Source organism: Epinephelus fuscoguttatus, linkage group LG17 (genome assembly GCF_011397635.1).
Source record: "Epinephelus fuscoguttatus linkage group LG17, E.fuscoguttatus.final_Chr_v1".
Taxonomy (NCBI): domain Eukaryota; kingdom Metazoa; phylum Chordata; class Actinopteri; order Perciformes; family Serranidae; genus Epinephelus; species Epinephelus fuscoguttatus.
The window spans coordinates 14860624-14886573 of NC_064768.1; the positions used below are offsets into that span (position 1 = coordinate 14860624).

Consider the following 25950-nt stretch of genomic DNA (forward strand, 5'->3'; position numbering starts at 1 on the left):
CGAAGGGCCAGAGGGTCAATATTCACTAAAATTCCATGTTACAGTCAACACATCATTATTTTAATATACATTTAAAAGGACACTTAACACAATTTGTAATGAATTCTTTGCTTGTAATTTGTACATTTCTATTAATTTCCCTTTACTGCTTATGTTGAAACTTTGAAATCTTTGTGTTTATGTTTTTTCTTTTTTATGTATTAATATTGCCATTTACTAGAGGAGGTATCTTCATAAGCCATTTTTGCCTTCTGACCTCACAATGTTTAGAATTTTTATATACTTACTGTCCTGTTTATACACCTGTATGTGCAAAGAAATAAACTATAATCATATTTTGATGTGTAAAGTGTACAGTTATGTCTGTTTGGTATGATTTCTGCTGCCACACACACCCCTGTATGGGGCACTTAAATCTACTTTATGTGAATATTTTAATTGTTAATGGTGCAATCTCTCTATTCTATCCTTTTCTCTTTCACACTATTTCAATGATTTATTTAAACTATTAGGGCATTTGGAGCGCAGCTCTTTCACCATGCAGCTCAACAGTGTGACTGCATGTCATAAAAATCACACTGTCGCCAACTAAAAACACAATGGAACTCATTTATTCGAGGAAACATTGTGAATTTAATAAAACATTTGAAAGGTGAATTATTTAAACCCCAGGTGTTGCTGGATTATTCGCTGTAGTCCTTGCTGAGGACATGATGTCTCCTGACAGACAGGGTACAGATCGCCTCCCATCGGCTGAGTCTGACACAAAGGTTGACACTGACTGCACAAAGACAACACGACCCCCTCCAACTGTTCTCCACCTCAACCTGTCCTCTGATACTGAAGTAAAAATAGGTGCTAACTGTCGGACACGACATAAAAACTGTGAATTATGAGGAGCGTATGCGCGCTGCGCCGCGCGTCGCTCTGTGGCACGACATGAACTCTTTCTGTCATGTGGTTTGAGTGAAAACCCGTATTGGATCTCTGTGGTCACCTGGGCAAACAACCTGAAAAAAAGTGCCGTGGAGGAGCTGACTGTCAGCGTGTGTCTGTCAGATAAATACTGCTCAGAATAATATGACTGACTGGGAAAAACACAAAGCGTGATCTTTCAAACTCAAAGCAATCCAAGCGTGTTTGTACAAGTTTTACTGCGGAGATGAGCCGAGAACAAACACAATGCTCCACTTTAACCACCAAACTCTTTGCATCCGAGGAGTCACGTGAATACTTGGTTGCAACATGTCTAATCGTAGAAAGCCAGAGCGACATGAACAGTTAAAAGGCATTCATTTTATCGCATAATAAAGCGTACAAACGAGTCCACTCCGTATCTTCTTGGCCGCATGTCGCAGCCCGCAGCTTTGCGCGGATAAACAGCAGCTGTGCGCCGCAGAGCAACAAAAAGGAAAACCAAGGACAAAAAGACTTCCTGCAGTCGACCTTATAGGAAATAATCTCCCATCCGTGCATCCTACAGTTAATCTAAAAAGACTTTAACGATCTTAACCCCCTCGATCGGAGCACCACCGCCTCCGTGAAGCTGCGTAAACCCCCGGAGTGTTTTTTTTTTCTGTTTTCCGCACAGACGCAGACAGCTCCCTCCTGCTCAGCAGCGGCCTCCATTTTAGCTCCTTGCCCGGTCGGTGCCTCACGTGTCCTGGACTGTCTTTCTCACATGACCCGTGTGTTTGTCCCCGTGATCAGCGCTTCCATCTCCGTAAATCAGTGTCGTTGAATATCGGCGTTTTACACCCGCAAAAAGCTTCATGGATATGCTGGAGCAGAGTCTGGACAGCACGGCGAGGTGAGAGGCTGCTGCCCGCTTCCTGCTCAGCCATGGCTCCCTCCATGGCCTAAAACCCTTTTCTCATTGCAACGCAATGCTCTGTTAATAGCTTGCATGTTCCAGATACTTTTAATGTTGTACACCGGGGTTTTTTTTTGCCTGGATGACCAAATGTGCAGCTTGCGGGGATTATGCGTTTTGGCACCCTTAAAGACATTTTCAGCCAAAACAGTGCGCCCTTTTGCAAATCTGTAGCGATCACGATTACTGTTTATATTATTTGACAAGAAATGCAAATGCACAGCAGCAGTTTATGTCTGTGTTTCAGGTCAGGGCAACCTTTTATTGCACTGTGTTGTTACTGTCCCTAATGCAACTATTATAGGATTAAAATGCGTAAATGAAACCAGGAGGGGCGGCGTTTTATAGTATTATAGTAATTTGTGAAGTTTGTCCTGCCTTGTGCAGCTTATCAAACCACTTAGATTTCAATTTAAATCATCATTGTAATTATCTCCTGGAAGTTGCAGAAAATATGATTTTTGTCACGCTTACACGCCGGTTATGATTCCCTTTATTTATGTTTTGTCCATCATTTCCTCATGTGGCCACCTGGGGGCGCACTTCATCCACAACTGGTTATGACAGCTTGCTCTACATATACATTTATGATAAATAATTGACTCACTGGTGCTCTCCTTTTTGTTTTTAGTCACGACAAACAGGAAACAGAAGAGGTGGTGCAGTTACAGGAAGGTGGGAGCGTCGTTTCTTAAAATCCTGACGTGTGAAAATGATGAGCTTATTTTCCTAAAATGAAATGAGTGATGCAATGTGAGGTTTTGCTTTTCGAGATACATTATAAAAACTCAGATTGATCTTTCACCCAATGCTTTGTGGGGAAAAAAATCATGATTTTGAGTAAAATGTGTGCGTGTCTGCAGATAACTTTGTTATGGTGCTGCCTCGGTGCAGGGTCACAGATTTGAGCCATGTTGACCTGTGTGTTGCAGGAGAGGCGGTGGGGACGGAGGAGCAGACTGCAGTGACCATCACCGGTGTCCCGCAGGCTGCGTTCGCTGACCACAATGTGCAATATCAGTTCCGTACAGAGAACAGTGGAGGACAGGTGGGCACGGAGAACACACCTCTGCACAACAACATGTTTTTACATTAGTTCATTACACTTTATGTTTAGGAAGCTTCACTGATATCGAGAATTTGTATTTTACACAAGAGACAGGAACGTCACATATGTAATACTGCAACAAAACAATTCAAACACAAAGTAGTTATCACACACACACACACACACACTGATCAAACCATTTCAAGCATGACAACACACAGTAAACATTTCTGTTCAGTGTGAGAATGTTTTGCAGGACGTCAGCTGTCAGAAAGTAAACATGGAACCGAAGATGTTGCCTAGCAATGCAATTCCAGTAAACAGCCTGTCACTCAAAACGTCACTAAAACACGAGGCATGCTAACACGTCCAGTTTACGTCAGAGCACATAAACACACTATTTAATCTTTCAGAATCAAAATTTGGTTCATCACAAAGTAGGTTTTCACATGTAAGGAATTTGCTTTGGTGTCTCGGTGCCTAACATATTAAAAGAACATGAATGAAGACAAGTATTGCAAAAAAAAGAATTGAAAATTACAATTTAAAAAATGCCATAAAATATGTACAATATACAGTATCTGAATAAAAATGAAAGCGCTTCACTGCTTCAACATGAAGAAATCTAAAGCTAGACAGGCCCGCCATGCCAAGTTGCTCAGCAGGATACTGAGCAATGTTTGGACAATAGCTGTTTGGCATAGGGGCTTTAGCCACAGGTAATGTTCAGTGCACTGTCAGATGATTTCAAGTCCCTTGGTAAATATGCTGGAATGGCACCTCAGTTAAAGTAAGTTAGTGTAGCACTGTTCACACCAGGTTGTTTTTAAGTGACCAATTTAAATTCTAGAAATAACCCCAAGACAGATGAGACAGATGTGAACACCTGATAACCAGTTACTCATGCTTACTAGCGTATCAAAAACAAACAAGAAGTCCTGAGAATTCTCACATGGTGGCAGCATTATCCAGGTAAATGGAAAGAAATTCATCCATGTGATTGAGCAGCGACACCATACATGCATGCAGTCGTACATAAGAAGCTGTTACAGTTGTTCATACAACTGCGCCTGAGTTTGAGTGGACTCAGGATCTCCGCCTGTGTCTGTCTCTCTAACCAGAGAGCCCCACAGGAGATGAAAACATACAGCTATTAAGGAATAGTCATCATTTCAGTCCCTCCAAATTGTACACGTTTTTTGAAACTATCACTCTTTGCTACATCCCCAGGTGACCTATCGCGTGGTGCAGGTGACAGACGATCAGTTAGAAGCAACAGCTGATGCAACTGGAGCTGTCAGTGTCGTCTCTACCGCAGCATTTGCGGGAGCCCCTCAGGCAGTGGCACAGGTGAGTAAGAAGCAAGTGATGTTCATCTTAATTCATAGTGTTATAGAGCAGTATAGAGTGTTCCAGGGATGACGTTCTTCTGTGGGCCGACGCGGAAGTTAGCATCGCCCTGGTTCCCTCGTCACAGAGCCTTTGGAATTTTGCCACTGGATTTTGGATAAGTGCTGAAAATAAGTTCTGGGGCTAATAATCGTTTATGATTATCATAGGTTTTGTTCAGCAAGATAATCTGCACATATTAAGTACCACTTTTATTATTATTATTGAAGCCTAAATGCAACTGTTTGAAGCACAAAGCTAACTGAAGGCTATAAACAAACTACATCATCCTTTCCTTTTGAGGGAAACGTGAATTCAGATCTGCTACAACATTGTGAAAAATTACAAAGACATACACAGCCTTAACATGTATTATATATTACTTATTTAACATTTGACCAATTTGTCCCTGTCTCCACCTTTGCCAGGCTGTTATCCAGAACCCTTTCAGTAATGGGGGCAGTCCTGGAGGGGAGACAGTGGGAGGAGAGACACGTTTCGCTTATTTCCCTGCCGCCACTGTCAGCGATGGAACAGCCACGGCCGTGTCCGTGCAGGCCACCGCCGACCCAACGATAACACAGACAGGAGGTGAGAGAACGGCAGTGGCTCCACCTCTTAAGAGACACAAAGTGAGTCATCTCTTGAGGATAACTTTATTTTTCGTCGTTTGTCTTTTTAAATCCAGGCCAGTTTTACGTGATGATGAGCCCCCCTGAGGTGCTACAGACGACGGCCCCTCGTACCATCGCGCCACGCACACACACCTACACTGCGTGAGTATAACAAAACACTCCCCGGCACATTCATCCCACCCCTGCAGTTACCAAAATCACCACAACACTCTCCCAACGTGTTTGGCCAACTTGTCACCCCTTTCCCTGTAACCTCACAGTGGATTGGCTGTTCTTTACCTCTTCCTTCCCTTTTTTTTTTTTTTGGAATGATTAGTTTTGTCATTGTGTGTACAAATGAAGATACAAAAAAAAAAGTAAAATCAATATCCATCATTTAAAACATCCAACATCTGAAAACCACACTCTGTCCTACTTACCTGCCATCCCCAGAGACCTTGGTGAAAGCGAGATGTTGCAGCATGGCAGTTCAAACTGGTGAGAAGAACTTTCACATACGCCCCCACCCTGCCCCCATCATGTGTTGTAGAGACAGACGTTTGGTGGCTCACTGATCAATCATTAGCATCCTTTTATTGTGAGTTGTGTGTTGACAGGTTGACAGGCAGCTTTAGTCCTGTTAGCAAATTATACGTCATAAGTCAGTGGCTGAATCCCACAAACCTTTGCTCTTTGGAGGACCAGCTGTGCCTGTACCCTCTTCCCCAAGGCTTATAAAGAGCAATTAATGGTGCATTTGGGGACTCCTCATCAACCAGCCAAAAAGTAATCATGAAATATTTTGAATGCATCTGACAATAAGGTGGTTTTTTTTGCATTTTCATGAAGAGGATTCTAGTTCAGGTGTTACTGTTATTTGTTGGTTAATATTTATGTATCATTTCACTGTTAAGTTTGTTTCGCTGTGTCTTTACAGGAAGGTGGAGGGTCCACGGGCACCCAGAGATGAGCGGCGAAGAGCACAGCACAATGAAGGTATGTTGTCATGAGTGTCTGAATCTGTCATGTCTCAGCCTCAATGACATCAAGTCCTGGATGCAAGCCAACTTCCTCAAACTGAACTGTGAAAAATCTGATGTGATCATCATCAGTCCCAAATCTCTCACAAAAACTTCTCGCAACTTCTGCCTCACCACTGACAATTCCACTCTGTTTCCTCCCCAAACATCCGCAACCTCGGAGTCATTTTCGACAACAACCTCTCTTTCGGAAAACACGTCAATCACATCACTAATACTGCCTTCTTCCACCTAAAAAACATAGCTCGTCTCCGCCCTTCACTCTCCCCCACTGCAGCTGAAACTCTCATCCATGCCTCCAGAACTCTGCTGCCTGTCTGCTCACCCATTCCTGATCCCGCGATCACATCACCCCTGTCCTCCAGAACCTCCACTGGCTCCCTGTCCCACAACACATCCAATTCAGGGTCCTTCTCCTCACTCACAAAGCCCTCCATAACCAGGCCCCCTCCTACCTCACTGACCTGCTCCACGCCACACTCCTTCCCGCAGCCTCCGCTCCTCTGATGCCAGCCCCCTGACGCCACCACTCAGGACCAAGCACCGAACCTGGGGCGACAGAGCCTCTCCATAGCCGCCACCTCCCTCTGGAACACTCTCCCCAAACACATTTGAGACCGCACCGACCTGTCCCAGTTCAAATCTCTACTCAAAACACATCTTTTCAAAACAGCTTTTAATGTGTGAATGATGTTGTGTGTATTTTATTGTAGTCTAATTTGTGATTGTTTTTAACCAATGTAAAGCATCTCTGAGTACCTTGTATTTCCGGTTTAAAAAAAAAACAGTTTCTGTCTTTCTGTCTTTGCAGTGGAGAGAAGAAGAAGAGACAAGATTAACAACTGGATTGTCACACTTTCAAAAATCATCCCTGACTGTAGCATAGACAGCAGAACTGGAGCGGTGAGTGTCCCATATATTTTCCAAAGCATGTGAAATAGTGACTGAAGTAGCTGAAGTTTATTAATCCCTCAATGGGGAAATGCGATTTTACGCTCTGTTGTTGCCACACACACAGGCCCGAAATACACACACACACACACACACACACACACATGCACGAACAGGACCTATACACATGCATTACTGTACAGGCAGCCACATAGTCGGCACTCCAAGCAGTGGGAGTCTGATGCCTTGCTCAAAGGCACCCCAGTAGTGCCCAGGAGGTGAACTGGCACCTCTCTAGCCACCAGTTCACACTCTGTACTTTGGTCCATGCAGGACTTGAACTGGCAACCCTCCAGTCCCCTAAGTTCGTTCTTATGATTGAACTACTGGTGCCATAGACTGGCTACCTGTGTTTTTGATTAAAGGGAAAGTTCAATATTTTTTAACCTGGACCCTATTTTCCCATGTTTTTAAGTCTAAGTGACCAGTGGAGACAACAAAATTCAAAACTGGTCCAATATTGAAAGAGAGCTGTACAGCTGCAAAATGGGCTGCTATATAACCAATTGGGGCAACTGTGCACCATTAGTATACGTCTTTAAAAGGGCTTGTTTTTGCCACTGACAGGCTCAGATTGTTGTTATAAGTGCCTGACAACATTACGGAAAGAGAAATTAAATGTTTGTTTTTGTTTACCTTTTGCTTGATTAGGTCTGTCTGTTGTTGTGTCTGACCAAGTCTCGCTCAAGAGAAGTGTAATTTTAAAATGTCTCAATGATTTTCAGTGACAGGGCTTAATATTTACCTGATTTTTAAAATGTGAAAAAGTACGTAGAATTTCAGAACAACATTTTCCCTGAGGTGTTCTAACGTGTCAATGGGCTGCACTTCACAGAGTAAAGGAGGCATCCTGTCCAAAGCTTGTGACTACATCCGAGAGCTGCGTCAGAATAACCAGCGACTGCAGGAGAGTTACAAAGAGGTGGAACGAGTGGAGATGGACAACGAGCTGCTTAGACAACAGGTTGACTTTCAGAACAAACCTATGCATTCTATGCGCACGTCTAACCTTTTAGTTTGTGCGACGTAAACAAACATATTTAGATGCAGGGCCTGAAAACATAAAGTTGCCTATTTAATTTGTGGTGTCATACATGTTGGCACACATTGCACACAAGTATTGCAATTATTTTCTCACATAAGTAAAAATTATACCTCGTCCAAAGCCTCTTTTTTGATTCTGTTGTACTTAACAATAACATGACAGCAGTTTATGCTGCGTCATATAGAAGTTAAATAATTACCATCTTGTAAAGAGCATTCACACCAACATCTAAGCTGTAATTACAGCTGGTGTCAGCGGTGTCACTGTTACAGTCACAGAGACACACATTGACGTTTTAACTACTGTTGTACTTGTAGGCTGACAGTAAACTAAGCTCACTATGTTGCTTCTTTTCTATTTCTGTTTCCATGTGCCTCATAATCTTCATTTTATTTTTCTAGATTGAGGAACTGAAGAATGATAATGCACTGCTTCGAGCACAGCTACAGCAGCATGGCGTAGAAGTCAACGGGGATGCAACACCGCAGTGATTGTGGACTGAACACATGTAACATCATAAACACAATGTCGCATCCTCCCACCCACCTGAACAATACTAGGAAAGGAATAACAATGAGAGACAATTTCCATCTGAAACTGGACCACACACACACACACACACACACACAAACACACACACACAGGGCTTGAGAAGAACACTGAAGGACTGCAAACGCCTCCTCCACCTACAGATGTTCAAGGCTGAGCTCTCTGAAATCCGTTATCTGTGTAGCTTACAGAACCTCTCACCTCTGCTTCAAGGAGTACGACCTCTACACAGCACCACCACGCTTGCACCAAACCTTCTTTTTACTTTAAATTTTGAACCTGCCACAGAAAATTTACTTTTAATGATATCACCTTTTTATTGTGCCGCAAACTTCTCTTCCTTCTCCTACTTTTTTGTTGACATTTGCTGTGTGTGAAACTACTAAATGTGACATGAATGATAGCTCCCATTTACTTTTAATTTATTAGTTTTTACAGAATGTGTACAAAGAAAAAGAGAAGCTGATTTTGTGAATTTACTCTTTTCCCACCAACACATATTGGGCAGATCAGATATTTTAATCATGTCCATCACTGTTACTAAGCATAGTTTTACTGTCAGTGGATCATGTGTATATAAAGCTGATCTGTGTGCACTTTGAGGTTCAGTTTCTGCCGCTTTACACTGACTCCAAGCACCAGGCAGAGCTCACACACTTTATAAACATAATCCACAGTCAGTAAATGAAAAATAAGTATATATAATACTTTTCTGACAGTCTAAGTAAAAGCAGCTTGATAGCACAGGCATGGAGGTTCTATTTTTAGTGCAAGGCCTTACTAGAAGCCCGTTGGAGAATCTAGGTGATAACATAGCTCAGGTAATTGCACTGGCAAGTGGTTCCCAGACTCAATGAAGTCTTTACATATAGCGTTTAGATCTCTCTTGTGTCCCCCTTAGGTGCAATGTACAGATAAATGATAATATGGAGATGATTTTCAAGGTGGAAATCACTTTTAATGGGCATTAAAATATGGTTGGTTTCTATATCTGCTAAACAGGTCACTGGTGTAATGCACTGAAATAGAGGTTACGAGAGGTCTTGGTTTGAGACCAGCCTCTGTTTGGCCCACTAGTCCTGCTGCATCTTAGTGGACACCTGACGTGGCTTTTTTTGCAATTGTCCCTAATTCTTTCAAACTTGGGAACCTTTGCTGCTGACAGAAGACCATAAAACAACCGTGGTCAGGAATGTGCTGAAGGTAGTTTGGATGCGAGTGATATAGTTGTAACTAACCAGCTTTTGTCTACACTGAAAGTCACCACAGCATGGAAATATAACCACTGGCATGACTAATTCTGATACTACAATAAAACAGAAGTGTTTATACCTGTGTGTTTATCACAGATGCCTACATTTTGTGTGTTTTCAGGTTGCCTTGGAGGTCAAATTAAACTTTAGCATGTAGTCTGTTTTTCTATTTCAATATTTTGATTTCTGTGACCTGTCAGAGTCTCTGACAGGCCTGAAACCAGTGATAATGACCAAGGGGTCCATGGCCCGGTGCAGGGTTGCCCCCCAACCAATTCCTAATAGAGTGCTCCAGGGATGACGTTTTTTGTAGACGGACGTTAGCATCGCCCCTGGTTACCTCATAAAAAAGCCTATGAGATTTTTCTGTTAGATTTTGGATTAATGCCGAAAATGAGCTCTGTGGCTAACAAACATTTATGATACTTACAGGTTTTGTTCAGCAAGATAATTTGCACAAATGAACACCATTTTCATGATTATTGAATCCTAAATGCAATTGCCAGAAGTCAAAAGCTAACGTTAGGCTATAAACAAACTACGCTACGGTCACATAACCGTAGAATAAAGAATAAGCCTTGGTAAAGACTGTTCAGCGTGGCTCAGTGTGATGACATTCTGTAGTCTCATTTAGCCACATTGTCAGCAACCACCATTTAGAGGACACATAGAAGCTTCAGAGTTCATGAGTGGGGTATTTACAGACATTTTTGTTGTAGAACAGAACAGCCTGTTACTCTTGTGTTAACCACAGACTTTATTTCAGGCAGCTAACCAGAAACCCACTCAAAAAACCCAATGACTTTGAGACGATTGAACTGTGAGTGGTTAAATGCTAACTCAGTTTCTGGGTGTTTGAACCATTCCTGGTTTTTCCACTTTCAATGAATGCCAGGATGCATACAAAGCACCAAAATAGCACTTGTTATTAAAAAAAATGGGAGGATCCCCCGTCCCCTGACAGGGGTCCCTGCTAAGACCCTAATGTCCTCTAATGCTAGATATGCCCCTGTCTATGTACACCTTACCTGTGCTGCGACTGGCCCCTGGCCTTCTGTCATTTGACAAAAGTGGCCCCCGGGCAAAGCAAAGTGTGTACCCCTTCCCTAAACCCTGACCCTACCGACTGAACAACTTACAAAAGTACAATGTACAAAAAAAACATCAGGTATAAAACAAACACAACAATACATGACAGCTGAAACAAATCGCAATGAAGGATGAACAAATAGTAGATACAGTAAGAATGGAGATTAGAAAACAACAACAAAAAAAATCATTCATTTTTGCTTTACTTCAGGGTTTAATCAGATATTTTTTTGTAATATTCTAAAAATGTGTTCATTTTTTTTGTTCAAAAGACCAAGGCAGTTCAACATTGAGTTAAATTCAATCAAAAAAAATATGAAAAGAGGGTTGTGAGCCTAGGAATCTCTGTTTGCGAATAAAAAATGTTCCTAATACAATTAAGAAGTTACCAATACAGTTCAAAAATGCCAAAGTAACAGATTATGTATTTTAGGGTAAAAGAGTGAGTGATATTTGCTGCACTGAAAACATGAGAACTTAAATCAGACCAAAATTTCATTGTTTTTCTGCACTGAAAAAAATAAATGAGTTTCTTCAGCATCCATATATCTGGGAGTTGTAAAATTCACTGGATATATTTAATGCAACATTTGGGAATTATTATTATTAGGAATACAGTACTTATAGGGTAAAAGCCATATTGTTTTTTGCCAATTAATCTCTTCCAAATTAGAGTTCCAGTAAAATTTCCCTCTGGGGTTGTTTTTGTTTTTTATTTTGGAAAGTTTGATGTATATGTCTGTTATTACATTTCTTGTCAAATATGTTGATACCATTCAAAAGTATTACAAATGGAGCTTCTGGGATGTTTCATTCACCATAACATAAGTGACCTCTGATAATTTGTGTTAAACCAGACCTTCTTTGTGTTCCTTGTTGGCTGATGACGTCACGGCGTATGAACGTTGCCACAGTAGGCCCTATTTTAATTTTTAACGAATATCACCGGACCGTTGTGTCGGTCCGTTGCCTAGAGACGGCCCGAGTACTTGTTGCCATAGGAAACCTGGTCCAGACGAACCTGTTAGCGCCGACTCTGAGAAATCCGGTGAGTAAAATTCAGTGTTAAGGAACTTTAAATTAGATTTAAACTTGTCACGGTGTTTCAGACTTTGTAAACAGCAGCAGTAACTAATAGCCAACGAGAAGCTTCATGTTTTGAGAGTAAGCGTACACTTGCAGGCCCTGTCACTTAGGCAAGGTGAAAAGACACTGGCTGTCAGTGTTACAACTGTGTTATTCGCTCATGTGTTACCCCCTCATGTCTATCACTTCCACATAGCCTGTGTGTTACAAGTTATTAGTGTCCGGCTAGAGACCGTCAAACGGCCCATTTAGTTAAAATGTTGCATTCAAACTCATACTGAGTAAAAACTGCATAAAGTGTGCTTGTATGGTACATGATAACACAACACTGACCTATGTCGCCAAAAAATGTTAGTGTAGTACACTGTCAACGTTTGATAGATTAACTATAGCAATAAGTGATTTTTTTAGATAGTAATGTTAACTACTGAGTAGCCACCAATTACTGCACCACATGATATAATATCTCCCTTGGAAGAACTGTAGTGCAGTATAAAATCTCACAAAATGGCAATACTCAAAGTGTAGTATTAAATGTAACTAAATTTCCCTTCACTTTGTGTGTCATCCTTTTCATCAACTTTGGTTGTTTTCTGGGTCATTTAGACCGTGGAGGATATGATGATGTGTTTAGACTTTTACTGTCGAAGGCCAAAAACTTCCTTATACACTTTGAAAGTTGCATTATTATTTAGGAAATTCAGTCATTGATAATATTTGATAACAGGTCTGACTAATAAGTCGAATTCATGTTATAGTAGCTCTGTTGGACTGTAGCCATGTCTGTCTGAGTTTACTGTATCAATATGCTCCCCAAAGCATATCCTGAGCGTTTATCTGTACTTGACAAATGCAGTGATTTGGTTGTTTTTCATGTTGCAGCAACAGAAGGATGTCTGCACTTCCTGCAAAGCCTGGCCTGCACCACAGTGTGTCAGAGTGGAACAGCAACAACCACCAGCTGTCTGCCACAGCACAGCATGAGCGACATGTTTCTCATGTGATCCGACAGGAAGGGAGGTCACTACGTGACGAGACCAACTGTATGGTGAGTTAATGTGGTGAGGATGCCTATCAGAAAGCTTAACAGTCACTGTAACTCTACAGGTTGAAGAATATTCCATAACACTGTGCACACATTGCCCACACATTACTTTATATCTCCAACCTGTCTTCAGCTATTTTCTTGCACCTTTTCTCTGTAGACAAACTGGGATGAAAGCGATACTTCTGCCAGGTTGAGTGACCGGGTGTGGGATGTTTCCCGATGGAAAGAGGCGTTAGAAACCTGCGCGCAAAAAGTGGATGAAGAGATGGAGGCTCTGACCCTGGTGATTTGTTCAAAAACTTATGAAACAACTGAGAGTTTCTCCCATTTTAAGTTAATAATAGTACAAAAATACCAGCCTTTGTAAGTGTCAGATATGCTTTTATTATACCTGTGTGAGTATGCTTGTTTGTTTCCTGTACAGTAAGAATCAATACTCTTGGAATTGTTCATTTAAAAATTTAAAGAGAAAGTGGCTATCACTTCAATAAATAATGATCATACCAGTGAGCATGTAGGATTTGCTTGAATCTGACCTAGCTGACAGTGAAGTGACCTCAGCCTTGATGTGTGTTGGGACAGTCCAAAGAGCGAACTGAGCAGGCCCTGGCTGCGACTGCCGTTCCCCTGGAGGTGGGCCGTGAATGCTTGACACTGAGGGACGGACGGCGAGGGTACGAGCTTGTCACCGACCCCGTCGACCAACAGCTGAAAAAAGAGAAAGAGCTGATTGAAAGAGTGCAGCATGTTCTGCAGCAGCACGTAGACAAAGCCTTTGAGCAACTGTGGTAAGAGATGCTGTGGTGTGATGCAGAAGGACTTCTTGTTTTGTTTTGTTGTTTTTTTCGTCTTTGACCATCGTTTTTTTGTTGTTGTCCAGTGTTTTGCAGGAGGCTCGGCACCAGCTGACTGCTGACATCCAAAACAAGATGGATGCCTTGGACATTGATATGTCCTGCCTGTCACTTACAATAAAGTCACCTCAGATCTCCCTGAAGACCAATCCAACTCGCATACCATTGGGGTAATCTTGGGATGGGGGTGTGCATGAAATAATACACAGTAGTAGTTTATTTTTTAGGAATTAACATCTGCATTTAAACTGTTTTGCTAAAATTTTGGTCAATAGCCGAAAAAAAATGCTGACATGTCATTGTTGTAGCTCCTCCACCCCCCAGGAGTGGGTCCAGTTCAGCCAGTATAATATGACTCGTGCCCAGGAGGCCATGCAGATGTCCCAGCAAATGAGGGAGGACATGAGTCTCACTATAGCCCAGGTGTGTATATTGTGATGGCTATGTTTGTAGTACAAATACTACGTGGCACACAAGGTGCAGCTAAGTTACTTATAGTAGTTACTGTAGCTTAGCACTGAGGCATGTTTAGTGATTAATTCATCTCTCCCTCTTTGGTTTTCTTAACCATCTGGGAATATTTTGCACCAGCCTTGCTCTCATTTCTTAAGACATGACACATTTGCGATCAATTCTTTCTCTATTCTCTATTTCTTAGCTCCAGAATGAGTTAGACACTCAACACAGGGCCACAGAGTTTGCTCTCCGCAAGCGTAATCACCATGAAGAGCAGGCCCGCGATGAGCTGGAGTGGCAAATCAGACGTGTGAGTTATCTAATAGTTTAACGTAGCAGATTTTTATTGTTTGTGGACTGTGGATTTGAGATTAAGCATGCAGGGGTTGTAGCAGATTTAATCCAGCCATGGTCCTAGTAGGGAAGAGATTCTAGTGTTTCTGACTGTCTGTCTGTGCAGACTGAAGAGGAAATGGCAGAAATGGAGAGTGACATCCACGGGCTGGACGCTGATCTGCAGGCAAAGATGGCCTTCCTGAAACTGGCTCACACCAGACTGGAGAACAGGACCAGCAGACCTGGCATGGACCTGTGCAGAGATGAGGTCAAAATAAAACTGTTGTTACTTTAATATTTTAGAAAACATCAGACGGCTTCATCCTGATTGATCTTTTCCTTCCTGTTTGTTTGCAGGTGCAGCATGGCCTCATTAATGAAGTCCATCAGCTGGAAGCCACAACCACGGCTCTGAAGCAGAAGCTTTCTGAGGCTCAGTGAGTCAGAGTTTTGTTTCTATGATCACCAGTTGGAGCTAATAGGGTATCCACAATTTTATTTCATCAGCCAAAAAGTTTTTTTGGACAAACAAAGATGCACATACAAGGAAGTCAGACATCGCACTTAATGTCAAAAGACACAAAATAATAAAGATAACATCCAGTCATTCAGGAAATTTACTCTGTAGTACAGTTTGTACTGCAGTTGAGATGGTGCTGTTTTAAACCCAGCAAATACAGAAGAGAGTAGAGAAAAAACAGAAATGAGTTTGCTTTTTTGCTCTGCTGGTTCGCTTGTCTTAAAGTCAGTGGGGGTTTTTTAATGGGTTTTTGGTTAGATGCCTGAAAAAAGGTCTGTGGTGCCACTAGGTTAAGAGGCTTTCACGTTTTGTTTCACAACATAAATTAGTCAGTAAATACCCCACTCATGAATTTTGAAGCTCTTACAAATCTCAAAAAAGGCAGTTGCTAAAAAAAAAAGTGACCACAGTGGAACTAAACATCACCATGCCACTAATCCACCTTTACAGCTGCGTTGGCAACATGAAGTCATGCAATCATAGTGTAGTTCATTTATAACCTAATTTTAGCTTTTTGCTTCTGGCAATTGCATTTACGCTTCAAAAATCATAAAAGTGGCAATAATTTGTAAGGTTATATATATTGAATTTCTCCTCAGGGGATTAATAAAGTAAATAAACTTAAACTTAAACTTAACTTAAACTTACATTGCTGAAAAAAAGGTGTAACATAAACTTTTCTTTGCCACAGAACTTATTTTCTGCAATAACCCAAAATCTAGTGGGAAAATACTATTGGGTTTTTTTTTTAAGGAAGAGAAGAAGTCACGCTCAAACTTTCCCCTCTCCTGTCCTCAGGCACTCTCTGCAGAAGATGAAGCTCCATCACGGCCACATGCTGCAGGATCTTTCCAGAAAACAGGAAGCCCTGTCTCTGGAGCAGCGAAGCATGAACACCCGTATCTGCCTCACGTCAACCTCCTTCACTGAGAAAACCCAGGTGCTGTTGGTTCCACTTACAAACTCCAGTGGCAGGAGCAATCTGCAGCTGCTGGCTCAGTAAGATGAGATGATACTATCCAGTTTTTGAGTTAAAGGCACAAAATGCAACAACATAAATTAATATTTTGCTTTGACGTTATGTTTTTAACACTGCAGCCAATGTTCTGTTTACACTTGAGATACAGTTCTGAATTAGTGATAACTCCCATCTCTGCTGAAAAACAAAACACTTTCCTGAATTTTATTTATCTATTTGAACAAGAACTGTCATCTTCCTGTGAAAATAATATTCTCCTGACCTGTTTAATCCTTATTTTGTGTGGTTCATTTGCTTTTAGTTGTGTTAAATGTATTTGAGTCTGCTTAAGTTTCACACATACACACAGGAATCCAAATTACATTTAAAATGTGGATTATATGCTTGTTTACACTCAGCTTAATTAAACATTTAGTGATGAAGATATATTTCTGGCATCTCAGTGTATTTATGTATTTGTGGTTTTCCAGTGATTGCGTTCAAAAATTCACAAACGAAAAAGCTCACGTTCATGTCTGGTAAAGTCATTACTTTTATTGGCCATTAGCTTTGTTTGGCCTTGTCATATTGTTTGATCAACCGACGCTGTTTGGCCCATGAAGACGGTGATAATGACTCATGTATGCGCAGTTTAGATAAAATATCTGGTGAACAGACATTAAACACGGTCATTTGGACAATAAACCCCTGTAACTCTCACTTGCCTCAGTTGTAATGTCTTCAAATGGCCATGTTTGTGTCAGTGGCTGCATTTTTACGAGGATTTAGATGAGAGAAAAATATCTGTTTCTGGTCTGTGTGTTGTGTCTGAAAGTCTATAAAGGGAGATATTCTGTAGTAAATCACAGTATAATACAACTGTACACTCACCGGTAGACAAATATATGCATGCTGACTTCATCTGCTGTGCAAAAAACACTAATAGACACCATGCGTTTTTCCCTTATAATTAGTACCATATTACACAGTTCATAGATGGAAAACTTTAAATTCTTATTTGGGGAGACACTACAGGTGAAAACTGTTTTTTCATACACTGGTCATTTTTTAGATTTGGGCTTTTTTGCTTCCATAACATGTCTACTTTTAGACTGGTGAAAAGAAAATGTCAAAAATAGACAATATTTTGATTTTTATTTTAGTTCTGATTTCCGCTTTGGAAATGTATGCAAAAAGTGCATAATTAATTATTATTTGTTTGCAGTTCAAGTCGTATTGACCGGTCACATTTGAGCAGCATATTCTCATAGAATGGTTCATATGATATCCTACGAATTAGCGTCCCACTAATTATGTTACGTCTTTAACATACAGTAAGGTAAGTAAAGTTATGGAGATTAGGTTTAGGCAAGTAAAGTTACTGTGATTAGGTTAAGGAAAAGAAACGTTCCTCAAAATGACTCAAAGTTCACTCAAACAGTTCTGAACACACGACTCCAAGGGAAAGTCCCGGGGGAAAGTCTTGTCTTTGTGACTTATCCACCACCACTACCTGTACCTCAAATTTGGGTGCATTACTTTTCGTAGGAAAACATATAAACAGTTTGTGAAAACAACTTTGTTAGAGAGGTCAGTAACAGTTCGTGTAGAGAGGCAGAATGCATTGGACGAAATGCAATCTCAGACCCCATCGGCTATCGTCACTTTTTATTTTAACCACCTTCATATGCAGGTATCTGTTTATAGAGATTAGCTGAAATGACCAGCGCATGGAAAAGGAAGTCTTGGCCTGGATATCTGCTTGCTACACCTGGGTTTCTGTTCGTCACGTTAACTTGTGCTTCCCCCCGTCCCCACGTGACCTGGAAATCATTCCCCCTCCACCATTATAGAGGATCTTCCAGTCCCTCAAATGCACCCTACAGAGAGAGGGTGCTTCTGGAGGAGCTTGGAGCAAGGAAACACAGGTGTATCACATAGGGAAGTCTTTTATCAAGTGGCTTGACATATTAATGCCGGACATCCATATCTGGCACAGCACATTATAAGTAATGACTTCACCTAAGACTGAGGCTATGGAGGCAAGGAGTTCTCATTGGGCAGCTTCGGTTCCTCCATCCTCGTGATCTGCCTCACAGCTCCCTCTTACATCCTTGCCACGAGTAGCGAAGATGCAAGGAAGAGACAAAAGTGATGGAAGCATGCATACGTTAGCATAATGAAAAGTACCCTGGATCTGCTGAAATATTGTCCATTACCTCCAGAGGCTAATCGTCCACAGACTGATAGCCAACAGGTTACGAGATTGAGCTTGTACTAATCAAATGGCCCTCATGTAGGAAATATCCATTCCAACCTCCCAAGGCCTCCTAAAAACTAAGTGGAAACAAGAAATAGGTGAATGAAAGCTATGTTAATGTCTTTCACTTGAGCTAATAAATAAGGTAAATATTACGACAAGATATCAGAGGAGTAACTATGCACACATTTGTTCTGAGCAGTGGATCAATAGACTAGTCAAACAGTTACCAGACATGTTTTGAACCGCTGCATGTCTTTTTCATGGAAAAATGTTTCTTGGTATCTGTCCTCCTGCTCATAAAATGCCTCTGCAACAAACCACTTTGATTTTCTGCTCCATTTTCTTCACCAAAAGCCTTTTGCATGTTACACCCACTCCTCTCTTACACTCACTACCACACATACACACAATAAAGGACTCATTTTCTACCATAAAACCGTGAGAAGCGCCGTCAGGCCACAAACAAGTTACTGTTTTCCCAAAGCCCAGCCCATCCTGTCCTCACATCGACCATAAACTTCAGCACATTTACAATCTTACTACCCAGCCCCTCCAGTTCACTTAACCAGCCTTGGCTTTAAGGGGATGTCCATGTGCTTCCTGACACGCTGAATTATTCTGTATCATTTCACTTAAGGGCCCAGATGCTATCTGTCTGTTGCCCTCCACTGAGAGGGCAATTAAGGCAGCCTGGTGCCTGCTAAATGCCCCTCTACTTCTGCATGAGTGGATGCGTCTCCTTATCTGCACCTCTGTCATGATGTCGTGGGCACCTCGCCCCCTTCCTGCCCACATGCATCAGCACCTTTGTGGCCACCGCCTCCTTATTTTCTACTGTCACCTTTTCTCAGAGACGTTGGCTACATCTCAGAGTTTGAGAGACCTAGCACTGCAGCAGCTCTGTGACCAGCCAGAAAATGGACATTACCACCACATATGGAGAATCTGTCTTTTGAAAGATGAGGTTTATAAATGGAAGAGGCACAAGGACGACCGTGCACCTAACTATTCATCAAATCATCTGCTTGATTCGTTGAGATCTTCCTGTCAGCTTGAGTTTGATTTGTTGACAGATCATCCTTGGCATGTAAATTGGAGGCAGTACTTCCTGTGCCTCTCGGCAGCGTCCTAAACTGAAGACATGCAGGTGGCTTCCAAGGACTGGGTCGCCCTCTCTGTCTACCTCTTCACCTTCCTGTTGGGCCTTCCTGCCAACCTTCTGGTCCTGTTTGTGTATGTGCGCAAGGCCCGCAAACGTGGCGCCACACCCAATGTGGTCTATGCCCTCAACCTTTGCCTCGCCAACCTGTTCCTCGTGGCCTGGCTGCCCGTCAAGGCTTTAGAGACTTTGCTTCAGGACTGGAGGCTGCCAGCACTCGTCTGCCCCATCTACAGCCTCTTCCTCTTCTCCTCGCTTTACGGCAGCTGCCTGTTCATCACAGCCGTAACAGTGGGACGCTACCTCAGCATCGCATTCCCAATCGTGTACAAGAGATACCGCCGTGCTCGGATCTCTTGCTTCATCAGCGCTGCCTTGTGGGCCTTGGTGCTCTTTCACCTAAGTCTCGCCCTGGTGGCTGAAAGAGGGGCTAACTTTGTCTCCATTAAGGACGACACCTCAGCCTGCTATGGCTACTTTAACACCACCCAACTAGCTGTTTTGCTGCCTCTACGACTGGAGATGGCCATCACCCTGTTTCTCTTGCCTCTCATTGTGACATCCTTTTGCACGCTGCGCTGCGTTACCCTGGTGTGGCACTCAAATTTGCGCCCAATGGGGAAGAAAAGAGTCCTGACTGTAGCTCTCTCAACACTGGCTGTGTTTGTGGTATGTTACGCACCCTACAACGCCTCGCACATTGTGGGGTTTGTGTTGAAGGAAAATGTTGAGTGGAGAACGTACGCCATGCTAACAAGCTCCTGTAATGTTTTCCTGGAGCCTGTGGTAATGCTGATGCTTTCGCCAGCAGTGTCGAGGGGACTTGTGGGAAGAATCTGTGGACGGCAAAGCCATTTCAGCCGGATTGAAGGGTGTCGGCATCGATGTAACAGCACTATCGGTGTTGCAAATGTCAGGGTTCCTACAATGTCTGAGAAGAGCCAGGCCGGGGCGGAGGTGACGAAAGTAAGTCAGGAGTGAGGTCACAGAGGGTGGAGACTTCAGGGATTCTGGGAAAAATAATGACAAATTCAAAAGGGGAAACAGGCTAAAAACATTAATCCTCCTCTCAAAGGAAGCAGCAAGTGATCCAGACAATGTTCATGTGTCTGTCATTTTAAGGCAGAATGACTTAATCGAGGCTACATCACATCTGTCTTCAGGTTCCCTCTTTTTCCCCTCAGATCAAATGTTTCCAAAGAAAAATTTGATGATAAAAGCTGTTTTGTAAGTCTGACCACGAATGTGGAGTTTTGATTTATCCCCATGTTATGTCAGTATTTTCTCTGATGATAAAAAATGACTCATAGTAGACTTTTTCCTGTGAGTGTTTCACTCACTGGAAATGACCTAACTGAACTATTCGCAGAGGAAACTGCACGTCTTCTTTGAAATGGGAGAACTGTTCTTTTTCCAGCAAGTCTTAGTTCAAACCAGTCAGTGGAAACCATAGCTGAACTTTGCAGGTGATTAGTTGGGTGACAAATGGCTCCATCTGGTGTGAGTTAATGCTCCAAGCTATAACAAGGGAATCACTTAAACACACGTAATGTTCTCTTTTGGAAAGTGTTTCCATAGGTTTTTTTTTTCCTCCAAAAAGACTGGATAGAAGCCAAGCTGATGCGTGAGGAGACCTTTCCTGCTGTTGATATTTCAATTCCTCAAACACAGGTGGAACGAATGTCATTAATTATGTCTGAGCTGTGTTTCAGTTGCACGGCTTACTGGCAAAACTAAATGGAGCAGATCGTGAGTGTTAGTGGTTACACCTGTGCTTCCTCTGCTGTGAGGAGTCCAAACATGAGGACATAAAGGCTAATCAACAATTTGATGTTCTGAATTAACTACACATTTGAATGAATATCTGTTTGTGAATTAATTGATCGGTTTCTGAACTTATTCATTCAGATTTGAGTCTGTTTATTTGTAAACTGTCTTTCAAAATAAAGTATAATGTTTACAAGTGTATTGTGTAGGTTGTCTGTGATCTCTGAGGAATAAAGAAAAATATACTTTTAATAAACATTTCTAACTTCCTGTTGGCTACAACATACACATGCATTCAGCTGGATAAAATAAAGTCAGAGAAACCACAAATAAAAGAGTCCATTTTGAAAATAAAAACTAGAACACATTTAAGTAAATAGATTAAGTTAAATACTTCTCAGCAAGGTATCAGCAATGTTCAAATTATTATATTTAAGTATGTACAAGCTGAACTAGAATTATCGCTTTGCAGTTGTATGCCTCTGCCAACCAGTCAAGCTGCAGTTTACATCCATGTTTGTCCAGGCTCATATATGTTGTGAAGACTTTAAAGGAGTTTAATCAAAGGTATGAAGTGTATTTTTTTGGCAGAACTTATGCTTCACACACATTTACCACCCAGCAGCACAGAGGACCTATACATTCATTCATTCATTCATTCATGGTGGAGACCAAAAATTAGAATCACCAATTCAGTATATGACCCAGTGTCTCCCCTTCTTAGTTATGATGTTGAATAATGATCAGAAAAAAATATGATGCCACAGTGATGTTGACCTTTGACCCCTGGATATGACATTATTTCATAATTTTATCCCGTTAGACATTTGTGTGAAATTTAGTCTTAATTAACATATGAATTCTTCAGTTATGGCCAAAACATGTTTTGTGAGGTCACAGTGACCTTGACCTTTGACATTCAACCACAAAATTCAATTTTTTTTCCTGAGTTCAAGTGAATGCTTGTGCCAAATTTCAAACAATTTCTGTCAGGTGTTCCTGAGATACCACCTCCATGACAATGGGACAGATGTACGTACTTATCGTCTCACGTACTTATTGTCTCAAGTGTGTCTTATCAAGGAATGTCTGCCATATTTTCTCAAATGTCTGCTATTTTCTATGAAATTATATTAGTGGGGTGCTTCGGTAGCTCACCTGGTAGAACAAGTGCTCAGGTGTGAGGAAGCACCAACTCCCTCACTAACTATTTGATAAACCCCTTTTTGTTAGGAAAGGTGGACAGACTCTCACACACAATTTTCTTTGTTTTCTTTATTTAATGCATGGTTTCAATATTACTTGAGAAACTCAAACAACTGTACTAAGCATTAGAATCTTTAGACGCAAGTTTTTAGCTTAGACTTTCTTTTGTTTCATTTTGTTTTGGAGACTAAAAATAAAAGTCTACCTAATTTTTTTTAGCATAACTCCCTGCCTGTGTGATGTTTTATTTGTCCTCAAGTCTCATCATGCTTCCCTGCACCTCATCTTGCAACACCAGGGTAGGCCTACAGTAGGCTTAGTTCTTAGCAGCAGCTCAGGTTTAAGGTCCAGCTTGTGGCCATTTGCTGCATGCCTTCTCCTCTTTCTCTCTCTCCCTCAGTTCATGTTCATCTGTCCTATCGAATACAGCAGAAAAATAATCAAATAGATAAAATTATATTGTAAAAAAGTGTGAGAATTTAATATGCCCAATATGTGCACAAATAGAGGTGCACATGCCTTACTAGTAAAGAGTATTAAACATGCAACCTTCCACTAACCGATAAAAAAGAAACCATCACATACATAAAATCAATGCTCAGTGGACGTTAAAACCTTTTTTCCCAACTAATACACATTGTTCTTAGATATCAGCTGCTGTTAATGAAGACTCCAGGACTGAAAACATTTGTTCAACAGAGACAAACACACTGAATCCTGGTCTTCATCCGGTCCTACTGTATGTGCAAACCTCACATGAACCCCATGATAAACATGTCATGTCACAACCCCGTCTCCTGGGAATAACATTTGTTTACTAAATTGCATTCATACTTTCATTGTAGTGACAGCGTAATGGCTGGCTGCCAGGTCTTAATGTGCCTTAATGTTCAACCTCAGATCAGCCATGGATCATTTGGCACCATGCAGCAGAGTAATTAGGTTTGTTGTTGAGAATGTTGTTGGCAGACGGATGGTAGCTATAATATGGGGGCTGGTGGGAGCGGCTGTGATACAAACTGACAGTCAAGCCGTGCTGGCTGCAGACCGGAGCCATCTGTTCCCTCGGGGCAGTTTGATTCTCAGTGAACCAACACCAACCAACACCAGTCTGCTGCCAGGACTAGACAACATGTCACTGATAGTAACTGATAACAAGTGTGCCTGCCCTCAGTCTGACTTCTGCTTCTGTTAGTTAAGTTAATCTGATGTGACTTAGGTGTATTAGTGTTCAATTAATTAATAAAATTGCCAAAACTTTCAAGGACAAGTTTAATTCCATTTAAGCATCTACTCTTTGTAAGGTTTGTAAACATTTAGCATAGTTACAGCTTCCTTGATTATTTCAAATTGTATTTTTCTTTTGTTTAATTTTTAGGTAAGCCCATTTCTACCAGCGTGATTTAAAAAAAAAAAATAATTAAAAAAAATTGTAAGTGATTATAATAAGAAAATTTCTCAATTCATGACTTAGTATCTAAAAAACAATGAGAAACATTCTCAAAATGATTAATAAAAAATAAACATTCTCAGATAAAGTCTCTGTATACTGTAATGTAACATTTGACCTTCTCATTGCCACCTCAAAGCCTGTCACACACACAAAAAAGTTATTGCGGCACATTTACACCTACATCACATCAAGCTTTTGGGCGGTTGCTGGGAGATGATGTTTGGAGAGTGAGGCGAACATAGATTGTGTCCAGGAGCTTATTAAATTTCCCCCTATTGAGGGCAAGATGGAGGGTATTCAGTCGGGCATGCATATTAAGTGCAGCCTTTTGATCCGATCAAACAGTCTGCTTCCGGGAGGCGAAGCATGCAGTGCTGCAGCCTCACCCAGGAAAGCTGCACTGTGATGGAGAGCGTGATTATTCAGACTTTACAGAGGTGAGTTAGTCACACTTCTTTTAAGTCACTAATGAAGGCTGTATATCTATTTTATATATTTTTTTTGTTTTGTTTTTTAAATGATGTGGGACTTGTTTCAGAGCCTGGTGCTGGATAAATGGAGAGATAAATGCTGGTATTCAGAGCTTTGATTTATTTATTTTTTTACATTAGTGTAATTTAAAGGATTCTCTTTGTATCCAAAGTTCATCTTCTTCCTCTGCTTCATAGACTTTTCAACAGTGAGCCACACCATTATACTGGGGGTTACGACCGATATGATCCTTTATTACAATTATGTGGGCATTGTAAGCCAGCAGTTTTAGGACATTATTTATGCATATATCCTGCTTCCTCAGAAGGAATAAATGGCCATTGGGTTGAGCTACAGACAGGGTAGAGATGTTGCAAAGTACTCAAAGACGGTCGACCACTGTTGGTTTTTGTCTTTACATTGGATTTATTCACAGTAACAAAAATACAGAATAACCCTTATTCTTTATTTGTGTTGATTTCTGTGCTCTCTGCTTCATGAATTTGCATCCATCAGTTCAAATCCATGATTTTTTTTAAGAGTATGTGAAGGTTTTAAGAAGATCATTTTGATCTTAAGTCTGGTTTGTGAGATATTTGAAGCAATTTTACTGGCAATAGTTGCAAATTAATGAAAGACTCAAGTTGAGCAGTTAATTTGTCATTTATCCTAATATGTTGAAGCATTTCAGAAATTCATTTCTGTCGTTATTCTTTTAATTTCCGAAAAAGGATAAGAAATGTCTCTTTAGACTAAAAATCTGTGTTGATGTAGGCTTCCTTAAAGGGACCCTTCACCCTAAAATCAAAAATCCATAGTTTTCCTCTTACCTGTCGTGCTGTTTATCAGTCCACATTGTTTTGGTGTGGTTTGCTTAGTGTTGCAGATATCAGCTTTAGAGATGTCTCTGTTATCTCCAGTATAATGGAACTAGATGGCACTCAGCTTGTGGTGCTCTAAGTGCCAAAAAAAATACATTTAAAAAACTCAACAGCAATGTCTCTTTCCAGAAATCATGACCCAATTACTCAAGATAATCTACAGTCCTTGTTGTGAGCAGTTTCATGAAGGAACTATTTACAAAACTACTACTACTTTGAGCACTACAAACCAAGTGCCATCTAGTTCCCTTATTGGAGAGAAGGCAGACGGCTCTATGGCTGCAGTGTTGCCAACATAGCAACTTTGACGCTATATTTAGCAAGTTTTCAGACCCCTCTAGCGACTCTTTTTCAAAAAAGCAACTAGCAACAAATCTAGTGATTATTTCTGGTGTTATTAGAGACTTTGGAAGACTCTGCCATGGACATCTCTCCCTTCCCAAGGCACTCACAGGCAGCCCAGTCATCATGCAGTAGTCCCTTCTAGCTGCAGTCAAAGCAGGAGATGTTAACCCCTCTGCGTCCAGAATGCAAATAAATCGCGCAGCCGCTGCCTGATGGATGTAAATGTAAAATTTTCTTTGTCTTAGATAAATCAGTGAAAGAAAGTTCATTTGTAGTTCTAAACATATTCAGCGTGT

The 25950-nt window shown here is 41.2% G+C and overlaps 3 protein-coding genes across 4 annotated transcripts; all 3 read left to right on the forward strand.

Moving 5' to 3' along the window:
* Positions 1–706: 706 nt before the first annotated feature.
* On the forward strand, positions 707–9840 carry usf2 (upstream transcription factor 2, c-fos interacting). 2 transcript variants are annotated; one of them, XM_049602379.1, is made up of 11 exons: positions 707–1810; positions 2505–2548; positions 2806–2921; positions 4152–4271; positions 4739–4901; positions 4999–5086; positions 5378–5422; positions 5862–5920; positions 6776–6867; positions 7751–7879; positions 8362–9840. In XM_049602379.1, the coding sequence occupies exons 1-11, from the start codon at positions 1773–1775 to the stop codon at positions 8449–8451; spliced, it is 984 nt and encodes a 327-aa protein (XP_049458336.1). In that variant the 5' UTR covers positions 707–1772; the 3' UTR covers positions 8452–9840. The 2 variants fall into 2 exon arrangements, with proteins under 2 accessions (XP_049458336.1, XP_049458337.1); XM_049602380.1 differs by lacking the exon at positions 5378–5422 and having other exon boundaries at positions 745–1810.
* Positions 9841–11723: 1883 nt separating this feature from the next.
* On the forward strand, positions 11724–16721 carry tekt2 (tektin 2 (testicular)). The gene is made up of 10 exons (XM_049603249.1): positions 11724–11899; positions 12820–12985; positions 13143–13268; positions 13568–13773; positions 13866–14009; positions 14148–14262; positions 14498–14605; positions 14756–14899; positions 14989–15068; positions 15950–16721. Exons 2-10 carry the CDS (start codon positions 12830–12832, stop codon positions 16152–16154), a joined length of 1284 nt encoding a protein of 427 aa, XP_049459206.1. The 5' UTR covers positions 11724–11899; positions 12820–12829; the 3' UTR covers positions 16155–16721.
* A 229-nt stretch (positions 16722–16950) lies between these two features.
* On the forward strand, positions 16951–21410 carry si:dkey-211g8.9 (free fatty acid receptor 3). Its single transcript, XM_049603250.1, has one exon. The coding sequence runs from the start codon at positions 19514–19516 to the stop codon at positions 20510–20512; it is 999 nt and encodes a 332-aa protein (XP_049459207.1). The 5' UTR covers positions 16951–19513; the 3' UTR covers positions 20513–21410.
* Positions 21411–25950: the final 4540 nt, after the last annotated feature.

Coding starts and splice junctions, on each gene's coding strand:
- usf2 (XM_049602379.1), top strand. CDS start 1,773: ATGGATATGCTGGAGCAGAGTCTGGACAGCACGGCGAG. Junction 4,902..4,998: donor AACGATAACACAGACAGGAG/GTGAGAGAACGG, acceptor TTTTAAATCCAG/GCCAGTTTTACGTGATGATG. Junction 7,880..8,361: donor ACGAGCTGCTTAGACAACAG/GTTGACTTTCAG, acceptor TTATTTTTCTAG/ATTGAGGAACTGAAGAATGA.
- tekt2 (XM_049603249.1), top strand. CDS start 12,830: ATGTCTGCACTTCCTGCAAAGCCTGGCCTGCACCACAGTGTGTCAGAG. Junction 12,986..13,142: donor GTGACGAGACCAACTGTATG/GTGAGTTAATGT, acceptor TTTTCTCTGTAG/ACAAACTGGGATGAAAGCGA. Junction 14,900..14,988: donor TGGACCTGTGCAGAGATGAG/GTCAAAATAAAA, acceptor GTTTGTTTGCAG/GTGCAGCATGGCCTCATTAA.
- si:dkey-211g8.9 (XM_049603250.1), top strand. CDS start 19,514: ATGCAGGTGGCTTCCAAGGACTGGGTCGCCCTCTCTGTCTACCTCTTC.